General features: G+C 40.4%; 1 protein-coding gene across 1 annotated transcript in view; it reads left to right on the forward strand.

Annotated features, from left to right (window-relative positions):
• Positions 1-23,046, forward strand: part of usp43a (ubiquitin specific peptidase 43a) — a 438,498-nt gene that overhangs the window by 193,741 nt on the left and 221,711 nt on the right. Inside the window, exon 4 of the mRNA XM_060844205.1 lies at positions 17,688-17,780. Within this exon, the coding sequence (XP_060700188.1) occupies positions 17,688-17,780 (93 nt within the window). The remainder of the gene's footprint in view (positions 1-17,687; positions 17,781-23,046) is intronic.

Here is a 23,046-nt window from a genome sequence, read left to right on the forward strand (position 1 = left end):
ATATATAATGGGCAAAAGAGAGGCACAAGGGGATATTGGGCAGCTGGAAAATTATGCTGGAGAGATAGTAGCAGGGAACAAGGAAATTATTGAGGAACTGAATGATTACTTCACATCGGTCTTCACAGTGGAAGACATGAGGAATTTCCCAAAAATTCAAGAGAGTGAGTGGCAGGGCTGAGTATGGTGGCCATCATCAAGGAGAAGGTGCTAGAAAAACTGAATGGCCTGAAGTTGGATAAATCACCTGGACCAGATGGACTATACCCCAGAGTTCTAAGGGAGATAGCTGAAGAGATATTGGAGGCATTAGTGGTGAGCTTTTAGGAATCGCTAGTGTCAAGCAGGGTCCCAGAGTACAGGTATATCGCAAACATGACACCTCTGTTTAAAAAGGGAGTAAAGCAAAACACAGAAAATTATAGACCAATTAGCCTAACCTCGGTTTTGAGTGAAATCCTGGAATTCATTGTGAAGGATGATGTCTTTGAATGCTTTGAAGTGTATAGTAAAATAAGGCAAAGTCAGCATGGTTTCATCAAAGGGAGGTCATGCCTCTTAAATCTGCTAGAATTCTTTGAGGAAGTAATGAGCAGGTTAGACCAAGGAAAGCCAATGGATGTTATCTACCTGGACATCAAGAACTCCTTTGATGAGATGTCGCACAAGAGGCTGTTGAGTAAGATAAGGGTCAATTGTGTTAGAGGCGAGATGCTAGCATGGATAGAAGCTTGGCTGTCTGGCAGGAAGCAGAGAATGGGGATAAAAGTGGCCTTCTCAGGATGGCAGCTGGAGACCAATGGTGTTCTGCAAGGCTCGGTACTGGGACCACAACACTGAAGGAACTGAGGGCACTCTGGCTAAGTTTGCAGACAGTGCCAAGATAGTTAGAGGCACAGGTAGCATTGAGGAGGCAGAGAGGCTGCAGATGGATTTGGACAGGTTAGGTGAGTGGGCAAAGAAGTGGCAGATGGAATATGAAATGGGAAAGTGTGAGATCATGTACCTTGGTAGGAGGAATGGAGGGATGGACTACTTTCTAAATGGGGAGAAAATTAGGAAGTTTGAAGTGCAAAAAGACTTGGGAGTTCTAGGCCAGGATTCTGTCAAGGTAAACTTGCAAGTTGAGTCAATGGTTAGGAAGGCAAATGCAATGATGGCATTTATTTTGAGAGTACTTGAATATAAAAGCAGGGATGTACTTCTGGGGTTCTGTGAGGCTCTGGTCAGACCACATTTGATGCAGTTTCAGGCCCCATACCTCAGGAAGGATGTATTGGCACTGAAGCAGGTTCTGAGGAGGTTCACAAGAATGGTCCCAGAAATGATCCTCACTGTGATTTAAGACTTACCGTACTTGCTAATATCTCTGCTGCTGTTTGCCTGGACTTAGCACCAAATTTACATTAGCATGAAGGAAGTCTCTTCTATGGAGGTCCTTAGCTCTGAGGTCAGCAGTAAGTGCCCTTTCTTTGCTGCTCATGGCAAGTTCCAACTGATGGTGTAACTATTATTTATACATGGGCAGTATAGTGTTACAACACAGAGGACAAATCCCTTTGCTAATTAAAAACAAACACCTAGAAAAGCTTGCCTCACCCCTTAATCTGTTAAAAATGTGTGAATGAAAGAAGTCCCCTGAGTTTCCCTGTATAAATAAAATGTAACAACTTATTTATTTAATCCTAGCAGGGAACACTAACCAAAACTATTAACAAACTGAACACGCTTTCCCCTACCCACTACCCCTTAGCTGAGCACAATTCTATTAATATGCTGTTCCAATAACACAATTATTAAACATTACACTAACTTAATTTCTCAACGTCCAGACAGCCTCTTATGCTGTTTTCCTTCTGGTCTTCCTTCCAGTCATGTGATTCTGCTGTCTTCTACCTGGATCATCTTCCTACATTTTACTGCTTTTACAGGAAGGGTACCTTTTGATAGACAGTGCCTTCTGAAATTTCTTTGAGAGCACAATGTTTATTTCTTCAAATAGCATTTGCTCTTTGGCTCTACTGCAGTCGTTCTGACCAGTTTTCAAAATGCCTGCGTTTTTATATCCCCAACATTATTCCCTCTCATTGGTCTAATGTTGTCAATACAGTAAATTCAAACTCAACTGGGTTTTAGTATCCTGGGCATGTTTTAAATTAATTGGTTAAATTTGATTTGTTGTCCTAACAGCAACCAAAACTCAGGTATTCATTAAACAACCAGTGGCTATGTCTACTTATTTTGGAACAACCTGTCGCTTACCTGTTCTGTATTCTGACAGTTGTGGCCGTGCTTTAAGTTTATTTTAAAATTCAGAAACCACTTTCTGTCTTAAAGTGAGCATGCAATCTTTTGACTTTGTAACAATAATAATGTCAAACAAATACTGGATGCACAGTTAAATTTGCATATTGAGAAGTTGTTGTCTCTGTTATGTTGTCAGCTTCATGAAAATAGAATTGCACTCTCTGCCTGTCAATTGAAATGCATTGAATGACATGAAATTTCTATGTGTATGCAGTTGATGCAAACTACATTCACCACAGAAAGTTAGGTCTTGCCATTTCAAATTTAATGCCTCTTTAACAATGTGATAATTATTAATTACTTAACAGTAATTACTTTCAATCAACTTCATTGACATTGAAAATAAAACAAATGAAGAGACTCCTGCCTTCAGGTTTTGAAATTTTAAAAAATGTTTCATTTCAAATATACTTTTATTTTTACTTTCCCTTTGATATCTCTCTTAAATCTAATTTATTTTCCATTTTTGTATTTCTCTATGTCTGTTTGACATTGAAATCACCCATTTTCTGTTGGATAAAGGTGGGAATCCAGGCTGTTTTCCCTGGAGTGTTGGAGGCTGAGGGGTGACCTTATAGAGGTTTACAAAATTATGAGGGGCATGTGTAGGATAAATAGACAAAGTCTTTTCCCTGGGGTTGGGGAGTCAAGAACTAGAGGGCATAGGTTTAGGGTGAGAGGGGAAAGATGTAAAAGAGACCTAAGAGGCAACCTTTTCACACAGAGGGTGGTACGTGTATGGAATGAGCTGCCAGGGGATGTGGTGGAGACTGGAAAATTTAAGAGGCATTTGGATGGGTATATGAATAGGAAGGATTTGGAAGCATATGGGCCAGGTGCTGGCAGGTGGGACTAGTTTGGGTTGGGATATCTGGTTGGCATGGACGAGTTGGACTGAAGGGTCTGTTTCCATGCTGTACATCTCTATGACTCTATTTGCCGATAATGTAGAGAGCACACTCCCTGTGCGTTTGGTTGCAGAGTATGTAGTGTCACTGCCTCCTCTGATCAGAGAGGACAAAGAACATACAGCACAATTGTCATTCTCACAAACTGTACTTTCCCACTTGCCACTCTTGCCCCTCCTGTTTGCTTGTTTTCTGTTGCTGCTGAGAAGGGTGTTTGGGTGCAGACACATAACAGCTGTGTCAATGAGAAACTGTACATATGCTAGAGTACATTGTGACAACTGAATTCCTGTTCAGTCAGTGCCAGGTATTGCAGTGAAAGGTTAAAACTGTCACGTGAGAAACAGGAAACGCATATCTAAATTGTCTTTCCATAATGCATATTTCTTGATATTCATAAGTGTGTTTTGTGTCAAACAGAATTTCCTCAATGGGAAAAATTGGGTGAGCTGATTGATGTAAATACCAGCATAAGGTAGTCCACAGATCCCTAAACTGAAGGGGCAAATTACTGCAGATGCCAGAATCTGTACTGAAAACAAAAAATGCCAGAAATCAAATCAGATCAAGCAGCATCCATGGAGAAAGAGCAAGCCAATGTTTTGAGTCTAGATGACTCTTCATCATTGAGCTCAACAATGAAATATCATCTAGATTTGAAATGTTAGCTTGCTTTCTGTCCATGGATGCTGCCTGACCTGCTGTGATTTCCAGCATTTTTTGTTTTCGGACCCCCAAATTATCTTTTGCGATTTCAGTGACATTTGGACTGTAATAAATAAAACAAAAAAAACCTGCAAACACCGGAAATCTAAACCAAAAACTGGAATTACTGGAGAAACTCTGAAGAAGGGTCGCTGTACTCAAAATGTTAACTATGCTTTCTGTCCACAGACGTGATCAGACCTGCTGAATTTCTTCAGCATTTGTACTTGCATGTATAAGTGTGATTCCCATACAATTTCTCAATTTCTCCTGCAATACAGCAGTCACAGTGCTATCCAGAGTGCAACATTATTTGTAGCATTGTTCCCAAATTTCCACTACCTTTGAACTTTAAAATGGTCAGCAAGATTTTCCTTGGGAGTTGAGCAGTTGAAGGGCTCAACAAAGCAATTTGCACCTTATTAAACCTGTTTGAGTGGAAGATATGTTAATGAATGGAACATAAATGAAGAGGCAGACTGAGCTGCAAACAATAATTAAACACCATGAGAATCCCAGGACACAGCCTGGGAGCTAATTTAGTGGCAGTAAAAAGGATTGGTATTAAACTGTATAGGGGAAATAAAATCGGCTGACAATCTAGCTGCCACATGCCCAAATTTCAATTTCAATTAATGAAATCCAGTGAATGAATGAAGACTGCAATTGATTAATGATTAAACTGCATTAAGATTAAATCGAGCATTTCAATGACTGGGTAAATCTGCTGTTCTCTGCAGTGTCTGTCATGCAGTGCTTTATTGATCAATCTCAGTGAAAAAATAGAGGGCTGCAATTGATGTGCTTTAAGCATGTTGGGGATTCACACATTCTTTTGCTATTCTATGGAGTGTATGTCAGCTATTGATCAGTAACATTAAATTTAAATAAACTAACATGATAGGGGCATTCATTCTACTGTTATTAAACTACATTTGCATTACATCTTTCCCAGAAAAAAAACAGTCTTACCACTGAGGAAAAGCTGGTGACTATTGATTGCATTAGAAAGGGAGAGAAGGATGATTCACTGTTTACCTTGGCATCTGGATACCTAGGTCGAGCTGGTCAAGTTATGCAGAAAGAAAAATGACCTGCAGATATGGGAATCTAAATCTGGGTTGTGTTGTAACTGTGCTAAGCAAGAGGTGACAGGCAAAGGTTCACGAAATCACCAAATGTTCTATGGACAGGGCATAAAAACATCAACTCTGACACAAGTATTTTATATTCCAAGAGTGCAAGAATTTTTTTGAACGCAGAGCAGTGAATTGGAGACTGAAACCTGAGCCCTTTTGACATTTCAGGAGTAGGTTGTATTGTTTGCTGAATGAATAAAGGCATGGCAGGATAAGACTAGTCCATAACCTGGGCACTGTTGCGAGCTTGATGGATAAATATCTCTGCAGACCAAATGGGTCAGTCTGTTTCTGTGCTGAACGCTCCCATGAAGGAGTCCTTGATTTGTTCTGGTGCCAGCCTGTACTGCAAGTACTGAGATTTGACTTTAAGGATTGATTACTCAACTGAGTTAATGATGGTCTTGCTGAGGGAGAATCAGTCAAGGAGGAATACCACTTTTGGAACACAGGTGAAAATGCCACAGGTGTCAGTGGTACAAGCCAACAGATAGCTACAATGCCAGGAATTTAAACAGATTTTTTGGGTCACAGACATTTATGCTTTATTAGAAGTTTGTTCACCCAGACGCTTAGCACTGTGCTACCACCCAATTTCCTGACTATCATAAAGGGTCAAGTTTTGGCCATATTGCTGGCTGACTTTGTTTCAAATAAAGAGTTGAAAAACATATGCCAGTGGCAGTAAGACAGAGATCAGAGAACTTTCTTAAAAGCAGTTCTCAAGGGAAGCTGTGCTGAGTTTTGGAGGCTGCTGCTGAATAATATTGCTGTAATTCTAAATAAGGAACTTGAAGCTCCAGTCAAGAGGGATTACCAATGCAGCACTGGTGGCGTTAGTGCTGAAAAGAGATGCCATTGTAGATTTGACAGGATACCCTCGAGGATAGCCTTTGGGAGGGATTGGGAGGAGATACCAGAATGGTCAGTTTTCATTGCCTGTACCCAGGCAGCAGTTCTTCAATAGTTTAATGATGTCACATGCGTGACCAAGGTCACTGATTATCACATGCACTCCCAATCCACACTTCCACCAACCTGCGGTTTCTCATCACACCATCCTCACTCATTCAGTACTTGTGTCTGGCATTAAACAACTCTCCCATAACATTGGGATAATCTGCCTTATGCTCTTACACCTTTCAATACTGCCATCCTCACATCCACCTCTTTCTGCCCTTGCATGACTCCAGCTATTCAACCTTGGAAAGCATAGCACCCGAAAGTAGCGCTACCTAATTATTGACATCATTTCATCTCTTGGAGGATGTAATGGCATTTGTAGGGAGGGCAGAGCAGAGACTGGGTATGGCAAGGAGGCCTCCATCTCCTGATTCTGATAGAGAAGGTGATAGTTCTGATTGTGAGGCCAGTTGCGAGACAGCCTGTGGTATCTGGGGTCCTTGAGAATAGGGAGGGTGAGGGTTTGTCCCTGCCGAGTGCCTCTTCTTGACTCCTGGCATACTCAGCCTGCTTTCCAGATTGTGAGGAATCTACTGATGGAATTGCCACGGACCTCGTGCATTCCTTCTGACATCCACTCTCAAACCCCACCCTTCGCCTTCTGACTTTCTACCTCCGTATCCTCAAGAGTTACCACCTGCTCAGTCACAGTATCCCCAGGAGAAGAGTGAATAGCAGGATAATACCAAGTAAGAGGTCCTGTGATCTGCCATTCGCAATCTCCAGCTCAGACATTGACACTGCTTTCAATACTGACAGGGTAGGGATCAGCGCTTAGTGAGTCTCTGGGGGCAAGTGAATCACAGATGGACAATTTGATTCCCAGCTGACTGGAAGGTGTGTTGAAAATAGTTTCTGCTGCAGAGGGATTGGAACATACCCTCAAATACTAATGGGTATGGGACTTGAGGTGCTGGCTATTATGGCTTACATCCAGACAGTCTTCCATCACTGTCAAGGGCATTGAAGAATTTGCCTGCAAGTTGAATTGTCAGTGCCTTTTAGGAATGTTACTGCTGAGCTCCTCCTACAGCTAAATGCTTCAGCTTTAATGAGTGACCTGTTGCCTTGCAAGGCACAAGTTTGCCATTTAATGGTCACATGATCAGGAAAGCCACAGTGGCATCATGGCAGGACATATTCAGAAATGTGTAGTGTATGCGGGCAACATCTGTATGAACAGCCTTCTCAAGATTGTGTGCCAAGGGGTGGGCAGCGCAGCCATCAGTTCCAGGAGAATGATTGGCCATAATACTTATGTGGAGGTATAGGCTGAACAACACAATTTATTGTCTGTGGCAGTAGAACAATGTCGACACCTGATAGAAGTACTTGATACAAAGTGTTTCCTTTACTTTCAGTTCCCTTCATGTTGGCTTCCTATCAGGCTCTGTGGGAAGCTCAGCGGCAGTGAATTTGCAGAAGTATTTTTAAATGGATCAGTATGAGTGTCAAAAAAAAATCAGCTTAATTTTTTTTCTCTCTCCAGTCATTTTAGCTTGCACCCTCTTGCCTCATTGCATTATTTAGGAGAAAGTGAGGACTGCAGATGCTGGAGATCAGAGCTGAAAACGTGTTGCTGGAAAAGCGCAGCAGCTCAGGCAGCATCCAAGGAGCAGGAGTGTCGACGTTTCAGGCATGAGCCCTTCTTCAGGAATGAGGAAAGAACTGGCCTCACGACCAGAACTTTTCTCATTCTTGAAGAAGGGCTCATGCCCGAAATGTCAACTCTCCTGCTCCTTGGCTGCTGCCTGACCTAGCAACACATTTTCAGCTCATTGCATTATTTGTCAGAGGTACTGATTGACTCCGCCTAAGATGTCTCTGATCCTTGTCAATGCTGTTTCACGATTGTAAATAAAGAAGTTGGTTTCGGTGTGCATTGGGTAATATGAACAGCAAGGCAGCCAGGCAAATTGATCAGAAGCAATATTTGGACAGTGTTTTTACATAAGGCTGATTTATTTAATACTTCTAAGTTCTTATTTGTAAGGTGTGTCCATGCAATGCTGATTGTACTACTGTCTGTTGAGTATCTTTTGAATACTGATAATATTGTGGTTTACCGAGTTAATTGGCTTTCAACAGCAGAGTCTACTTCTTGCCAGAATGATCTAATAAATGTGGGAGAAGTAGCTGATTATCATTTTGGATTCTTATAAAGTTTGTAGCTTAAATCTTCAAGGTCTGACATTATTCAATTATCTAAGAAGCATTTTCGGTCCTCAGAGTGACTGTATCATTGTTTCCTGGGGATCCCTCCATTGCCAATGATAAACCTTCCTCAAACTTGATGGTATTAATTTAGTGTCCTCTTCAGCTTATTGTGTTGTCATTCTGTGGAGAAATGTGTTGATCAATACTGTCAGAATCACTTTCAGAAAAATGAAGTAGGCAATGAATTCCTTGGGGAAGATAGATTAGGAACAGTAGACATGGGCAAGAGAGACTAACCAAGATTACAGAAAATAAAAATAAACAAAAACCAGTCTATTGAGCAACGTTTCTAAAGGTGCAGCACATACTTTAAAACAAGGGAGTCATCCAGAAATAATACAATATAAAGGCACCCCACACTTCTATATTAACTGTTACTTCAAGAATTTATTAATATTCATTACTTACTATTGAGAATGCACTAAGAAATATTTGGGCTCACAATATAAGTGTGTGTGCACTTAAAGCATTTTTTTTAAAAGAGTCTTAAATTTATACACCATGGAAACAGATCCTTCGGTCCAACTCATCCACATGACCAAATTTCCCAAACTAAACCAGCCCCACTTGCCTGCATTTGGCCCATGTCCCTCTAAACCTTTCCTATTCATGTACCTGTCCAAGTGTCTCTTAAATGTAACTGTACCTGTACCTACCACTTTTTCTAGCGGTTTATTCGACATACATACCATCTTCTGGGTGAAAATGTTGCTCCTCCGGTCCCTTTTAAATCTTTCTTCTCTCATCTTAAAAATATGCCATCTAATTTTTAACTCTAGGGGGGAAAAACTTTGCTATTCACTTTATCTATACTCCTGATTTTATAAACCTCAGTAAGGTCACCCTGAGCTTCCAAGGAATCAAAATGTTTGCAAACGTGTGAATTGATCTGAGAGTTTCACACAAAGGCATGTGAAAGTAAAAATCGTTTTGTAGAGGTAGAACGTCCCTGTGCTGCTAGAGTTTGATGTACCTAGTGTGCATTTACAAATCAGCAACAATATTTACAAAAAACACAAAAACCCCAATGAGTTCTGAGAAGATTTATAGCTTAACATGTGTAGCTCAACTAAACCCAACATTGCAGGTACAGCAAACAGTTTGGAAGACAACTGGCCTCTTGACCTTGATTACAAGTATAATTTGAAATCAAGAAAAAAGTAGGCTGCCTACAATTGTATAATGCTTTGGTGAGACCACACCTGTAGGTTGGCCTTTGTACATAAGGAAGGATATAAACATTGACGGCCGTTTAGTAAAGGTTCACTAGATTGGTCCATGGATACAGTCCATTACTATTATCACCCAAGGGATGGATAGAACCTCCCTGGCCAGTACATAGAGCATTCAGCAGATGTGAGAAAACATCCAGCTTTATCCTTTGCTTCCAGACCCTTGGCCTAGAGCATTTTTTAAAAAGAAATCATCTCTGCAGAAAACTTGTCTTTTTTGGGAATGCAAGTGTGCCAGGGCATGGACTGAACAGAATGCAGTCTGAATCTGGATTAGTTTAGGTGTTTGACCAGGTTTTGCCACTTGCTTTAAGAATGTGTTTTGCTTTTATTTCATAAGGGCATCTGTCATCGACATGGTGAGTGCTATATTCAATTTGTTTGACACTCTGGATCAGACAGTGGACCACTGTGGAAATCCATTTCAAGATGTATACTGAGTGAGGTGTGACCCGTATCCTATTGTCACCCCACTATTCAGGCTCAACAAGTCAAGCAGAATGTGTGGTACTGAGTACGACTTGAGCAATCATTAACTGTTGAGCAACAAAGCAAAATCTTTGGATTGAGTTGCTGCATTAATGTGCAATACCAACAAGAAAGGATTACCATGCCAAGCTTGTGCTCAGAAGATAAGTAGTCAGTATTACTCAGTAACCTATTGTTTATATGTTCCAAGTTGGAGTATATTCTTCTTCCAAGATGGAGAACAAAAGGGATACACAATAAAAAAGCACGGCAAGAATGAATATAACTATTAATTCTGTTAGAGTGAGAGTTAGAAATACAACTGCTCCAAGGGTCCGCATGTGGCAATTTACATCACCATGCTGATCGTTGCTCCAGAAATCATTGCTGTGACCTCAGGGAAGAAAATGAGAGGGAATGCTGATCCTAGTGCTACATTGCGAGAGAACAGAAGTGAGCAGGTGCCAATATGCAGTACAACAGGCATGCACCGAGAGAGTGAGAAAAGATTACTCAAATGATGATTGTGCAATGATATTGCTTGACAGAAATCAACAAGACAATGTCAAACAAAATGCACGAGTAAATGATCACCAGAATAAGATGTCAAATCTGAAAGAATTATATTGAAGTCTGAACTGTTAGTCTTGAAAAACCATTTGACCTGTTTGTATAATCATCCGAGTTGGCAACATCTGCCCATGTACAGCCATGTATATCTGTTGGGGAAAAGTTTTATCTTTGGAGAAAGAAGGTTGTTATGTTCCGGCTCTGATTCTTAAGAGACATGCTCATGATATCACCACTGTATCATAGTGTGTCATGGTCTGATACTCTATTTTACCTTGGAACACTTGAAGCATGACAGTCTACTGGAGTCATGCTTTTCTCTGATAACATATTAGCTTAATAATAGTCCAGACACTTATGTGGCAGAGAAATGTGTTTGTATGTAATAGTTAGCTGTAATAAATCTCTATTAGATTCTTCAATACCAAAATATCAATGGCCCATTTCTTTGTCACAGGAGAGCATTGCCACATCATGCAAAATATCCAAATTCATGGCAGATTGCAGGTTTCCATTGGCAGTTTACTGAAACTGGGTTAAAATAACGGAAATACCAACAGTAGGCCTCCAGAAACAACAGTTCTAGAAAGTGTAAAAGACCAGTAGAATGGTGCAGTTAGGGTGCTGTTGACTGCAGGAAACTTCTCATTGTCAGTCAATAGGGCTCACTTTATGTAAAAACAGTTCAAGACAATCAGACAGGACAGGTGCTACAGAGCTTATGATTAGTGTGTTCTCAGTGCCATCCTTTTATTGCTATGTGAACCTAAAGCAGTTGTTTTGTACATGACTGACTCAGAATTATTTAATGGGAGAAGGTCAACAGTGAAACAATAATCCAATTTATATCTGCCGTGATCTTCAGCAGAGCCATTCTGACTGGACATATATAAGCTATTAGCCCAGAGCCCTGAATTGGCATCTGACACTTCTTTGGAAATTATATTGAGCACAATTTTTCCTAATATAGGTCCTCCAGCAGCTAAAAGCACGATTGGAAGTTGTGTGAATAAAGGTTGAGAAGACTTGGTCAGTGAACCGATCCAACATCAGTAATTGTGAGTGGGACATCTGCAGCTGTGCAGTCAGGACTTGCAACTTCATGAACTTTGTAATTATACAAAGGGATACATTACTTGACAGATATCACAATCTGACATCAACAAATAATATGTTTAGATGTACCTGAATTATTCTCATTTGAGTATGAAGTCATTAATATTTTTCGACTAAACATCTTTGCAGTTTAAAATATCAGTTGAATTTGTGCTGAGTAACCTTAAAATAGATTTTAAATTGAATGTTTGTAATTAATTATGTTTTTGTAGTGGTGATTTCAAAAACAGAAATTAAAGCTTATTGCAGTGAAATTGCTTTCTGCAATGCAATTTTCTGTTATTATGTGCTCTCTAATGAATTTCTGCTGTTCAAACCCTTTCCAAATGTATATCTACGCAATGTCTCATAATGGAACAGTTTCTAACCTTGCAATTTAAGTAATTTGAATTTAACATAAAAACATATTACACAACCTTCAGACCCAGGCTAATGTCATTTTTAATTCTTCGCTTGCAATTCAGATTGTTTCACAAAAGAAATCATGCCATCAAATTTTGTGAGTGATGATAAAAACTTTACCTGTTTGCTCAGAAGTGAACAAAAACATGATCCTTCAGGTCTTTGTTGGTCAGTGGTATGTATTCTTACATTATATTGTAATGATGCTACTCCTTTAACAAGGTTATACTGTCCTGTTTTTTTTCAGAGAGGCAGTAAAGGCAACGATTCTGAATAGTCTAGGTTTGAAGGATTTTAGGGCCAGTTTGACTATTGCTAAGAGATACTGCCTCAGGAAAAAGGCTTTCACGTTTTAAAAAAACACTTGCACAATGGAAGGGAAGTGGCCAGTTATCTTGACTCAGCTTTAATCCGGTTTGGTTTGGTTTTTGCAGTCTGGCTGATCACTGAAAGCAGGCAGTCAGTTTTGAGGCTGTTGGTCCAAGAAACAGCTCCAGTGAAGAAGATGGTCCATTTGAACCTCTTTGTCATCTCTCTCTCTCTCTCTGTCTTCTGTAAGACCCTTTGTTTGATTTTACCTTTCATGCCAAGGGGTGTTTGTGGAGATTGTTGCAAGTATTTGGAACAGGATCATTAAGTTGTGGTAACCTGGTGTATTTTTGGATAGGTTAAGTTATTCTATTCTGTTCTCTTTTGTTTGTGTTTCATTCGGTAATCTTGTAAATAAGTTCTGTTTTGTTTAATACTAAGCAGTTTGACCAGTTGCATCTGCTTAAAACTACTAGCAAAGTTAGGGTCTGGGCTACTTCCTTCAAATGCTTTGAGGGGGTCTGGCGTGATTCATAGCAGCACCTTTCAGTTACCTTGAAAATATCTGCATCAACACAAGTCTTTGTTTCCTTTCAATTGCATTGTCATCATGTGCAGGTGACCTGCAGATCTAAACCCACTGATGATAAAGTTAGCACAAGTCAGTTGTTGCATGATATCCTGAAGTACTTTAACTTTTAAATGGATTACTGGTGCAGCATATCAAAATGCTTATGACACAAGATGAATATACACACAAGGATTGAAAATAGGCTACTTGATCCTTTGAGCTTGCTTCACTACTCAATAAGCACAGTGGCTCAATGGTTAGCATTGCTGTCTCACAGTACCGGGGGCCCAGGTTTGATTTGAACATTGGGAGACTGTCTGTATGGAGTTTGTACATTCTCCCCGTTTCTGCCAGGTGCTCTTGTTTCCTCCCATAGTCTAAACATGTGCAAGTTAGTTGGATTGACTATGCTAAATTACCCATTGTGTTCAGGAAGGTGTATGTTAGGTGAGTTAGCCATGGAATTGCAGGACGATAAGGAAGGTGGATGGGTCTGGGTTGGTACGGACTTGTTGGGCTGAATGGCCAGTTCTCACACCGAATGGATTCTAAAAAAAAATTCTAAAGGTCATGGCTGATCTGATTTAAACCTCAACTCTACATTCCTGCACAATCCAATAACTGTTCATTACCTTATGAACCAAGGATCTATCTATTTTGCCTTAAAAATATTTAAACATTTTCCATTCACTATCTTTTGAAGAAGGAAATTCCAAAGACTTAATTTTGTGAAAGAAAAGTGTTTCCTCATCACTATCTTCAGTCTGCAACCACTTATTTTTAAACCATGACCCTTCATTCTATTTTCTCCAACACGAGGCAGTATCCTTTCTACATTTACCCAGTCAAGTCCCCTCAGGATCTTATATCATAGAATCATACAAGACAGAAGAGGCCCTTTTGACACCGACAAAACTATTCTAAGTCTTCATTAGTCTCACTTTTCAACCCTTGCCCCATAGCCACAAGTGTTGTGGCATTTCAAGTGTTCATCAAGTACGTTTTAAAGGTTGTTAAGTTTCCCACCTCAATTATGTTTTCATACTGTTTATTCCAGCTTGCCAACATCCTTGGGGTGAAAACAGTTTTCCTCAAATCCTCCATAAATTTCCTGTCTTCCACCTTAAAATTATGCCCCACTGCTTTTGAACCTTCAACCATAGGGAAACAGTTGCTTTCTGTCCATCATATCCATGCCCCTCAATCTTTCAGTTAAGCCAACTCTGACTCTTTTAAACTCCACAGAGCACAGGCCTAGCCTGTCCAGCCTCTCCTCTGAAGACAGTCCACTCATTCTAGGTATTAATATAGTAAACATTCTCTGTAATGCTTCCAACATATTAACATCCTTCTGTAAATATGGTGATCAGTGCTGCACACAACTCCAAAGGTAGTTTGTATAACTTGAGCATCACTTCTGTACTCTTGCATTTCATTCTCCTTGCACATTAATCTTTTGTGATTCATGTACAGGGATACCCAAGTGTCTCTGCATCTCAGAGCTCTGCACCCTCTCACCATTTAGGTAATATGCTTTTTTATTCTTTCTGCCACAATGGACAGTTTCACACTTTCCCTCATTATACTCCATTTGCCAGATTTTTGCTCACTCACATAACCTATTTATATCCCTTTGTAAGCTCCTTATTGTCCTCTTCACAACCCACTTTCCTACCTATGTTGTCATCAGTAAATTTAGCTGTCATTCTTTTGGCCCATAGCACTGATCCCTCTGGCACATTGTTTGTGATATCTAGCCAGTCTAATAAGAACCCTCTTATACCTACTCTTTGCTTGTGCTAGTAGGCCAATCTTCTGTCAAACCTAATATATTATCTCTGACACCATGAGCTTTTATTTTCTGCAGTAACCTTTAATGTGGCACCTTAGCAAGTACTCTCTGGAAATCTAAGTACAACACATCTACTGATTCACCTTTATCTACAGCACGTGTTATTTCTTGAAGAAACGCCAATAAATTAGTAAAATATGATTTCCCTTTTACTTGATTACCTCAAACTTACCCAAGTTACTGAAATATCTACCTTCTCGCATCTTAAATAATAGCTTCTAAAATTTTCTCGACGATAGATGTTAAGCTGACTGACCTATAGCTTCCTGCTTTCTGCCTCCCCTTTTTATGCTGTAATGCTGAACAAGCACCAGCTGTTTGGCTCATTAAGATTGTTCCTCTTTACACATTACACCCCCATTATTTCCTCATTTTAAAACTAAATAATGTAGCTCTGACTAAAGTGAATTTGCCAGTTGTTTTTATTTTCAACAATGATGTATGCTCACAATGACTCTGTCATTGAAGCTCTGTTTGACTGTGTTATGGAAGCTGTGATAGTATGTTTTATTATTGCCTGTTGTAACAATGGATTTCATATTCTGAAGAGAAATGCTTCTGTATGGGGACTGTAATTACTTCCTATTTTCTGCAGTGGCTTTTCAGAATATTACAACAAAACAACATTGTGCCATTAAAGATTATATAAACTACTTCATATGAATCATAATTCCTGAACAACTCAATCCAGAATTACCTCCTAAGAGACATGTGTCATTAGTTGTAACAACTCTTAATGTAAATTATAATGTCACTGCGTCCCTTACAGCTAAAGGTTATAAGGTCAACTAGTCTCCAAAGTGTCAGATCCAGACCTGCCAACCTGTGGAATACTAGTTAGGATGAAAAATCAGCCAATTGCTAAGTTTAGAATTCCTGGAAATTCAGGGGCTCATTCGGAATCACAGAAACTTTTAGGTTGCTGCAAACAAAATGAAACGAAAAACCATAATCAAATGAGTAAAAATGTGAACAACAGTAAGAAGGGTTATGTGGATTTGCCATTCTAAATTACCCTGTAGTATCCAGGGATGTGCAGGCTAGATGGGTTAGCTATGGGGAGCAGTAAAATCGACATTTCGGGGCAAAAGCCCTTCATCGGGAATTCCTGATGAAGGACTTTTGCCCCGAAATGTCGATTTTACTGCTCCTCGGACGCTGCCTGAACGACTGTGCTTTTTCAGCACCACTCTAATCTAGACTCTGGTTTCCAGCATCAGCAGTCATTTTTTTTACCTAGATGGGTTAGCTATGGTAAATGCAGGGGTATGGGGTAGAGTGAGGGTCTGGGTCTGGGTGGGATGGTCTTTGGAGGGTTGGTGAGGACTTGATGGGCCAAATGACCTCTTTCTGCACTGATTCTGTGATTCGATGGAATTAGGGTGTGTTGCCTAGTAGCTGACAATCTTCCCTAATGGGAGGACAGAATACTAGTCATCAACGAACATCTTTATGTGCTTATATGTAGCAGATTGAAACATTTCGACAATTCACCTAAAGGTAGTTTACATTCATGTGAAGCCTTTCATAAATGCCAAAGCATTTCAGAAAGGAGAACCAAAAATTGGCAGAGCCATAGAGTAGGAATATTAGACCAAATGCAGGGGATGCTGTTACTGATTTTAGCAATTGTTTCTACACATAATAAACAAAAAAGGCCTAAGTCTTCTACTCAAGTCACCAACAAGAGAACCTAAATGTTGCATATTCTGAATTGTCAAGCAAGCTTAATCTGAACAATCTATGTGAAGATATAATGTGGAAGTGTTGGTGTTGGACTGAGGTGGACAAAGCTAAATATCAAGCAGCACCAGGTTATAGTCCAACAAGTTTATTTGGAAGTACACGCTCTTGGAGCACTGCTCCTTCATCAGGTAGCTAGCTAGTACTTCCTAAGGTTAGTACTTCCAAATAAACCTGTTGGACTATAACCTGGTGTTGTGTGATCTTTAACCGTGTAAAGATAGTTTATCCATTTGCTTTCAATCATCTCATATAGTTATATTGCTGATCCCAATTTCTTCTTTGTATCAGATTCTATTTCAGCTCTGGCCATTTGAAAGAACTGTCCTTTCAATCCCACTCCCTACACCTTCTATTCTTTCCCCTCCCACTGCTGTTTCCAATCAATACTATATATTCACTTCTAAAAAATGAGGCACAGGTACCAAGTCACTCATTTATTTCCCTGTTTTTTTGGGCTTTTGAGCACCAAGGTTTTCCCACAGTTCATGGTTTAATTCACACTAATATTTTCCTGTCTTGAAAACACCTCCATTTTGCGAATACAGTTAAGTAAATCCTATCAAATTACCAGATAAAGGTGTTTGTGAGCATAATCCTGAAGAAAAGTAGGTGGGGTATTATCTTGGCACTTCAGGAAGATCCTAACCCATTGACAGTTTTTGCTGTGAGGGATGAAACCGGACAGTGTTTGATGTGATTTGACCAGACCTTGTAATGAATGACTAAACTCTGGTGTCATTTGTGTCCAAGTCTTCTTGTTCTTGAGCAAAGTTGAAGATGGGCCATACTTGGAGAATGACTGTGACGAAGGGGAGGAACTAGGGGGCAATTATTCAAATAAGGCTGCTGGAAAACAAACTGAGAGTGAGAGGAAATCCAATAGTTTGACATTTGCGAGTTTGATATGAATTTTGTAAGTGACTCCCAGGAAACACAGTTGCTTCTGTTGATTTTGTTTGAAGTATCACTAGAAATGGTCTGACCAAGTGATGACATTGTTGCTACTGCAGAAAATTAGGCATTAGTGTTAGATTTGTTCATCTTTATAGTTGATTATCCTTTTATCATTCTGCGAGTATATTTGTTGGGAGTGATATGTGGTTTGTATTGTCTATGTTTTTTGTGTTGTACACAACTTGAGCATTTGAGTCTTAATTAACTATCTGTGTTTCTCTTCATCAGGTCATCTTTAACTTGTCCTCACTGCCTTAAGCAAAGCAACACATTTGATCCCTTCCTTTGTATCTCCTTGCCAATCCCCCTCCGCCAGACCAGGTATGATTACTGGACATTGTTGAAAAACAGTTTCTTCATTCTGATGAGTAGTTGTGTAACAAGTGATGCAGATTTGCAAAGCCTATATAATTCTGTATATTTAATATTCAGTATTCGCCTATTATATTGTTCATATTGACCTGTCATTCATTTATTAGCAATCTGTGTAAGCATTCCATGTTGATTATTGTTGGCAAGTTATTAACACTTCTGTTTGCTATGCAAAAGGTTGCAATTGCTATTACTAGGAGTGCTTCTAATGCAATGGGACTACTAATACTGTGCAACTTCTACCTCATTTATTGTGCAGGATCATCACATAGTATGGACCAGCTAACAAACATTGCAATTACACACTATTATTTATGTGCAGTTATTTGCAGGCTATGATTTACAATTTTATCTCTGCTGCTAGATTTTCCTTGATAGCTAGAAAGGAAACCATTTGCAAATATAATGTCATTCACATCCCTTGAATGTCTCATGGTGCTTCATTTACTCACCAAGTCACTTATACACAGCAACAGCCTACTGTAGAATTGATATGAATGGCTAATGAATCTGTTTTGATGGTATTATTTGAGGAATGTTGTACAGGACATTGGAAGAACTTCCTGCTCTTCAATAAAAATGCCATAGGGACTTTCCACAGGAATAGTCGGGGTGGGGTGGGGGGGGAGCGGGCAGTCTCCTTTTAGTTTCTTTTTAGCATAATGCAGATGGGGTTTCTAACTGTGATTAAATCTGTTTGTTGTGGTTTCATCACACAATATGGCACATGCCCCAGTCATATGGAGGCTCCCTCAGTACCGCGAACTTAGATATTACGCTCATGCCCCACAACGGTTTTCAATTATTCTAAACTTCAAATTTTCTGATCCATAGTCAAGAGTCCTGGCCACTGACATAGACCGGTATCAGCCTTTGTTCAGAAAGCTGGACTGCTAACATATACTGGTGGGCTTAGCTGATGTGTCTTTGGAAAAAAATACTGACCTTTCCTGAAAATGGTAGCATTTATATTTTCTGCTGGTGGACTTTTCGCCTCGAGAGATCAAACTGAAAAATAGCTCTTTATGATTAGGTTCAAAAGCAGTAATGCTGCTTCATTCATATTAGAGTGGTTACTTGCCGAGAGCGCTGCTTGAATAAAACATAGATTCAGTCAATTCTTGATGTCTTTTGTTTTGTTGGGTTCCTAGTTCAGGTTTAAGAAGCACAAAACTATCAGACAATATTGAAGAAGTCAGAAAAGGGAGACGTTGGCTGAGATTATCCCCAGTTTGACATTAGACTGTGGCTTTGGATGGCATTGAGCTGATCATTGTCTATGCAATCCAGATACTGTGCACACATCGGTGAATCGGGTGGTGGGTGAGCTGGAATTTCTTGGCACTGGCAGGATCTTCTGGAGTTTTAGTTTGTGGTGTCATGTTTAAAGGCCAGCTAAGCACAACTTCAGATGCTGCAAGCCAGGAACTTACCCTCAGCCTGGGGTGACTACCACCAGAAATGCAACGATGCCTCCTGAGAGCCTGAACCATCTCCCTGGATCCCTAAATCAGCCCTCTTCATGCTGCAAGATGAGGTCACCCAGCAAAGGTCTTCTTATCCGACCCTTCCAGCTTGGGTTGAGATCCTAGCATAGGGTCGGAGTGATGGGCAAACACCGAAGGACTGGAAAGCAGGGCAGAGAAATCCATCAGTGATCTCCTACACTCTGCCAGAGTGGGTGGCATGATGTTCTCTCTGCCATTTCACGCTCACAGAGCTATCACTCACCCTGCTGCACAGTCTCAAAGCCGACAGGCCTCAGCATTGCAAGTGTAATGTGCACTCAAAGGCTCCCACCCACCTCACCCTCTCAAACTGCTAACCCTTCTCGCCCAATGCGCTTCTTACTCACTGGGGACCTCTCACAACTTTGCATGGTAATGCATGCTCACAAACTGTCCCTGCACCTATTTCCATCAAAATCAGTCCTTCTCTTTGTTACATTTCAGGAAACATTGGCTCACAACTGAGCAAAGAGGGCCAAAACCAATAAACAAGCAGAGCTGACTATCAGGCTCCTTACCCAATTTGAGGAAAAGGCCATCGAGCTGGCTGGGGATGACAGGGACCGTTGCTATGGTAACAGGGTGTCATCAATAGGCAAACCACCCAGTCAGCCACATTGCTATCTGCTCCTCTCAGATGTGAGAACTCAAAACTGCAGAATCCCCAAAGGAGTGTGGAACAGAGTGGGACAAAGTTATAAAGGATATTTGGAAAGTATAAGCAAGTAACACCAACATTTGTTTTAAAAAAAACAATTATCACTCAATCGAAAAACATTCCAATAGTGCATTTTCCTTTCTGCACAGTTTGTAATTTGGGGGTGTTTCTTGATGAGTGCTGCCATCAATAGTCTTTTGGTACAGTTCTTGTGCATTTGAGCCTTAATTAAAACAACAGACTGCTGCTGCAGTGCCTTTCTTGAATCTCTGCTCAGTTCTCTCCCATCCCAACCACTTCTTTCACTGCTTTTCCCTCTTCTGTCAGCCTATTTCCTCTGACTCTGTCAGCGAAGGTTTGGGAGAGGGTTGGCTAGTGTTAAGCAGAGAGTTCAAGGGAAGTGGTGAGCAGGGCTCAGAGGAGGTGGCACATGGAATCTTAGCAGTAAAAGGTAGAAAGTTATGAAGAAAGTTATAAAGTTATAACTTAAGAGTAAGTGTTAGTTAGAGGATTTTAGAGTCGTAGAGATGGACAGCATGGAAATAGACCCTTCCGTCCAATTCATCTATGCCGACCAGATATCCCAACCCAATCTAGTCCTATCTGCCAATACCCGGCTCATATCCCTCCAAATCCTTCCTATTCATATACCCATCCAAATGCCTCTTAAATGTTGTAATTGTACCAGCCTCCACCACTTACTCTGGCAGCTCATTCCGTACACGTACCACCCTCTGTGTGAACATGTTACCCCTTACATCTCTTTTATATCTTTCCCCTTTCATCCTAAATCTATGCACTCTAGTTCTAGACTCCCCCACCTCAGGGAAAAGACTTCGTCTATTTATCCAATTCATGCAGCTCATGATTTTGTAAACCTCTATAAGGTCACCCCTCAGTCTCTGACGCTCCAGAGAAAGCAGCCTAGTCAACCTCTCCCTATAACTCAAATCCTCCAACACTGGCAACATCCTTGCAAATCTTTTCTGAACCCTTTCACATTTCACAACATCTTTCAGATAGGAAGGAGACCAAACTTGCACGCAATATTCCAACAGTGGCCAAACCAGTGTCCTGTACAGCCGCAATATGACTTCCCATCTCCTGTACTCAATTCTCTTTCCTTTGAAAGCATATAAAATGCCTTCTTCCCTATCCTATCTACCTGCAGCTCCACTTTCAAGGAGTTATGAACCTGCACTCCAAGGTCTTTTTGTTCAGGAACACTCCCTAGAACCTGACCATTAAGTGTATAAGTCCTGCTAGGATTTGCTTTCCCAAAATGCAGCACCTCACATTTATCTAAATTAAACTCCACCTGCCACTTATCAACCCATTGGCCCATCTGGTCAAGATTTAATCTAAGATAACCTTCTTCACTGTCCACTACACTTCCAATTTTGGTGTTATTTGCAATTAACTATACCTCTTTTGCTCACATCCAAATCATTTATATAACTGATGAAAAGTAGTGGACCCAGCACCGATCCTTGTGGCACTCCACTGGTCACAGGCCTCCAGTCTGAAAAACAACCCTTCACCACCACCCTCTGTCTTCTACCTTTGAGCCAGTTCTGTATCCAAATAGCTAGTTCTCCCTGTATTCCATAAGATCTAACCTTTCTAATCAGTCTCCCATGGGAAACCTTGTCAAATGCCTTACTGAAATTCATTTAGATCACATCCACCATTCTGCCCTCATCAATCCTCTTTGTTACATCTTCATAAAACTTAATCAAGTTTGTGAGACATGATTTCCCATGCACAAAGCCATATTGACCACCCATAATCAGATCTTGCCTTTCCAATTACCTTACTTTCTGCCTTTCAGGATTCCCTCCAACAACTTGCCCACAGCCAACGTCAGGCTCACTGGTTTACAGTTCCCTTGCTTGTCCTTCCCACCTTTCTTAAACAGTGACACCATGTTAACCAACCTCCAGTCTTCCGACACCTTACCTATGACTATGAATGATACAGATATCTCAGCAAGAGGCCCAGCAATCACTTCCCTATCTTCCCACAGAGTTCTAGGGTACACCTGATCAGGTCCTGGGGATTTATCCACTTTTGTGCATGTCAAGACATCCAGCACTTCCTCCTCTGTAATATGGAGATTTTTCAAGATGTCACCATCTATTTCCCTACATTCTATAACTTCCATGTCCTTTTCCACTTTGGGGCCAGTAAGTTTCAAGTCAACTAATAGGTTTTTAATGTAAAACTTGCAAGTGAGGAATGTAATCAACACTTCATTTATGCAGTTTCTAAGTGGGGGAATGGTTTCCATTTAGCTAAATGATGGATAGCTGTGCATAAAGAGCAATAACATAAGGAAGAATGGTGCTAAGGGACCTGTGTGGAAGTGGAATACGTCTCTCTAATTACTAATTCATATTTTGTGTTGGCTTCATCAAAGAGAGGGAATGTACAGACACTGCAGTCAGGGACAAGGGATGTGAAGTAATAGAAGAAATTAATTTGCTGAGAGGGGAACAGTTAAGGGGTTTATTGTGTTTGAAATGGATAAATCCTTGTCCTACCAGAGAGAGGAAAGAATGTGAGTGATTAAATGTTTTGTTGATGTACCTGTCATTGTTGAAAGGTTGAAGATCAATGATGGGTATGAATCTTGCATCATTGCTGGATATGTGATGGAGAATATTATGTCTGAATCTTGACTGCCAGAAATTGTTGATAGTAATGTGCAATTCAGGAGTATGAGAACTTAATGGTATGGTGGTTATGAGATTTCTTTTGAAGGTACATTCACTCATCTTGAGCCATTAAGCTTCTATAGCATTCCTGCTAGGTTTTCAGGGCTCCAATCTGGGAATTGAGCTCTCTGGTGACCTACTTTGGAGGGTGGTCCTTTAGGAGTTTAGTATCTGAGGAACTCTCTCTCTGGTGTTTTACATTTTTAGCTTCCACTAGCAGCGTGTCTGACTTCAGGCCTTCAGGAGCAGCTTTCTGTAATGATTGCAGCTGAGCTGTAAGAGGCCAGACTGTCTTCAAGGACAGGAGGCTAGTTGCCACATATGCTAGCCTC

The sequence above is a fragment of the Hemiscyllium ocellatum genome, chromosome 25, assembly GCF_020745735.1.
Source record: "Hemiscyllium ocellatum isolate sHemOce1 chromosome 25, sHemOce1.pat.X.cur, whole genome shotgun sequence".
NCBI lineage: Eukaryota > Metazoa > Chordata > Chondrichthyes > Orectolobiformes > Hemiscylliidae > Hemiscyllium > Hemiscyllium ocellatum.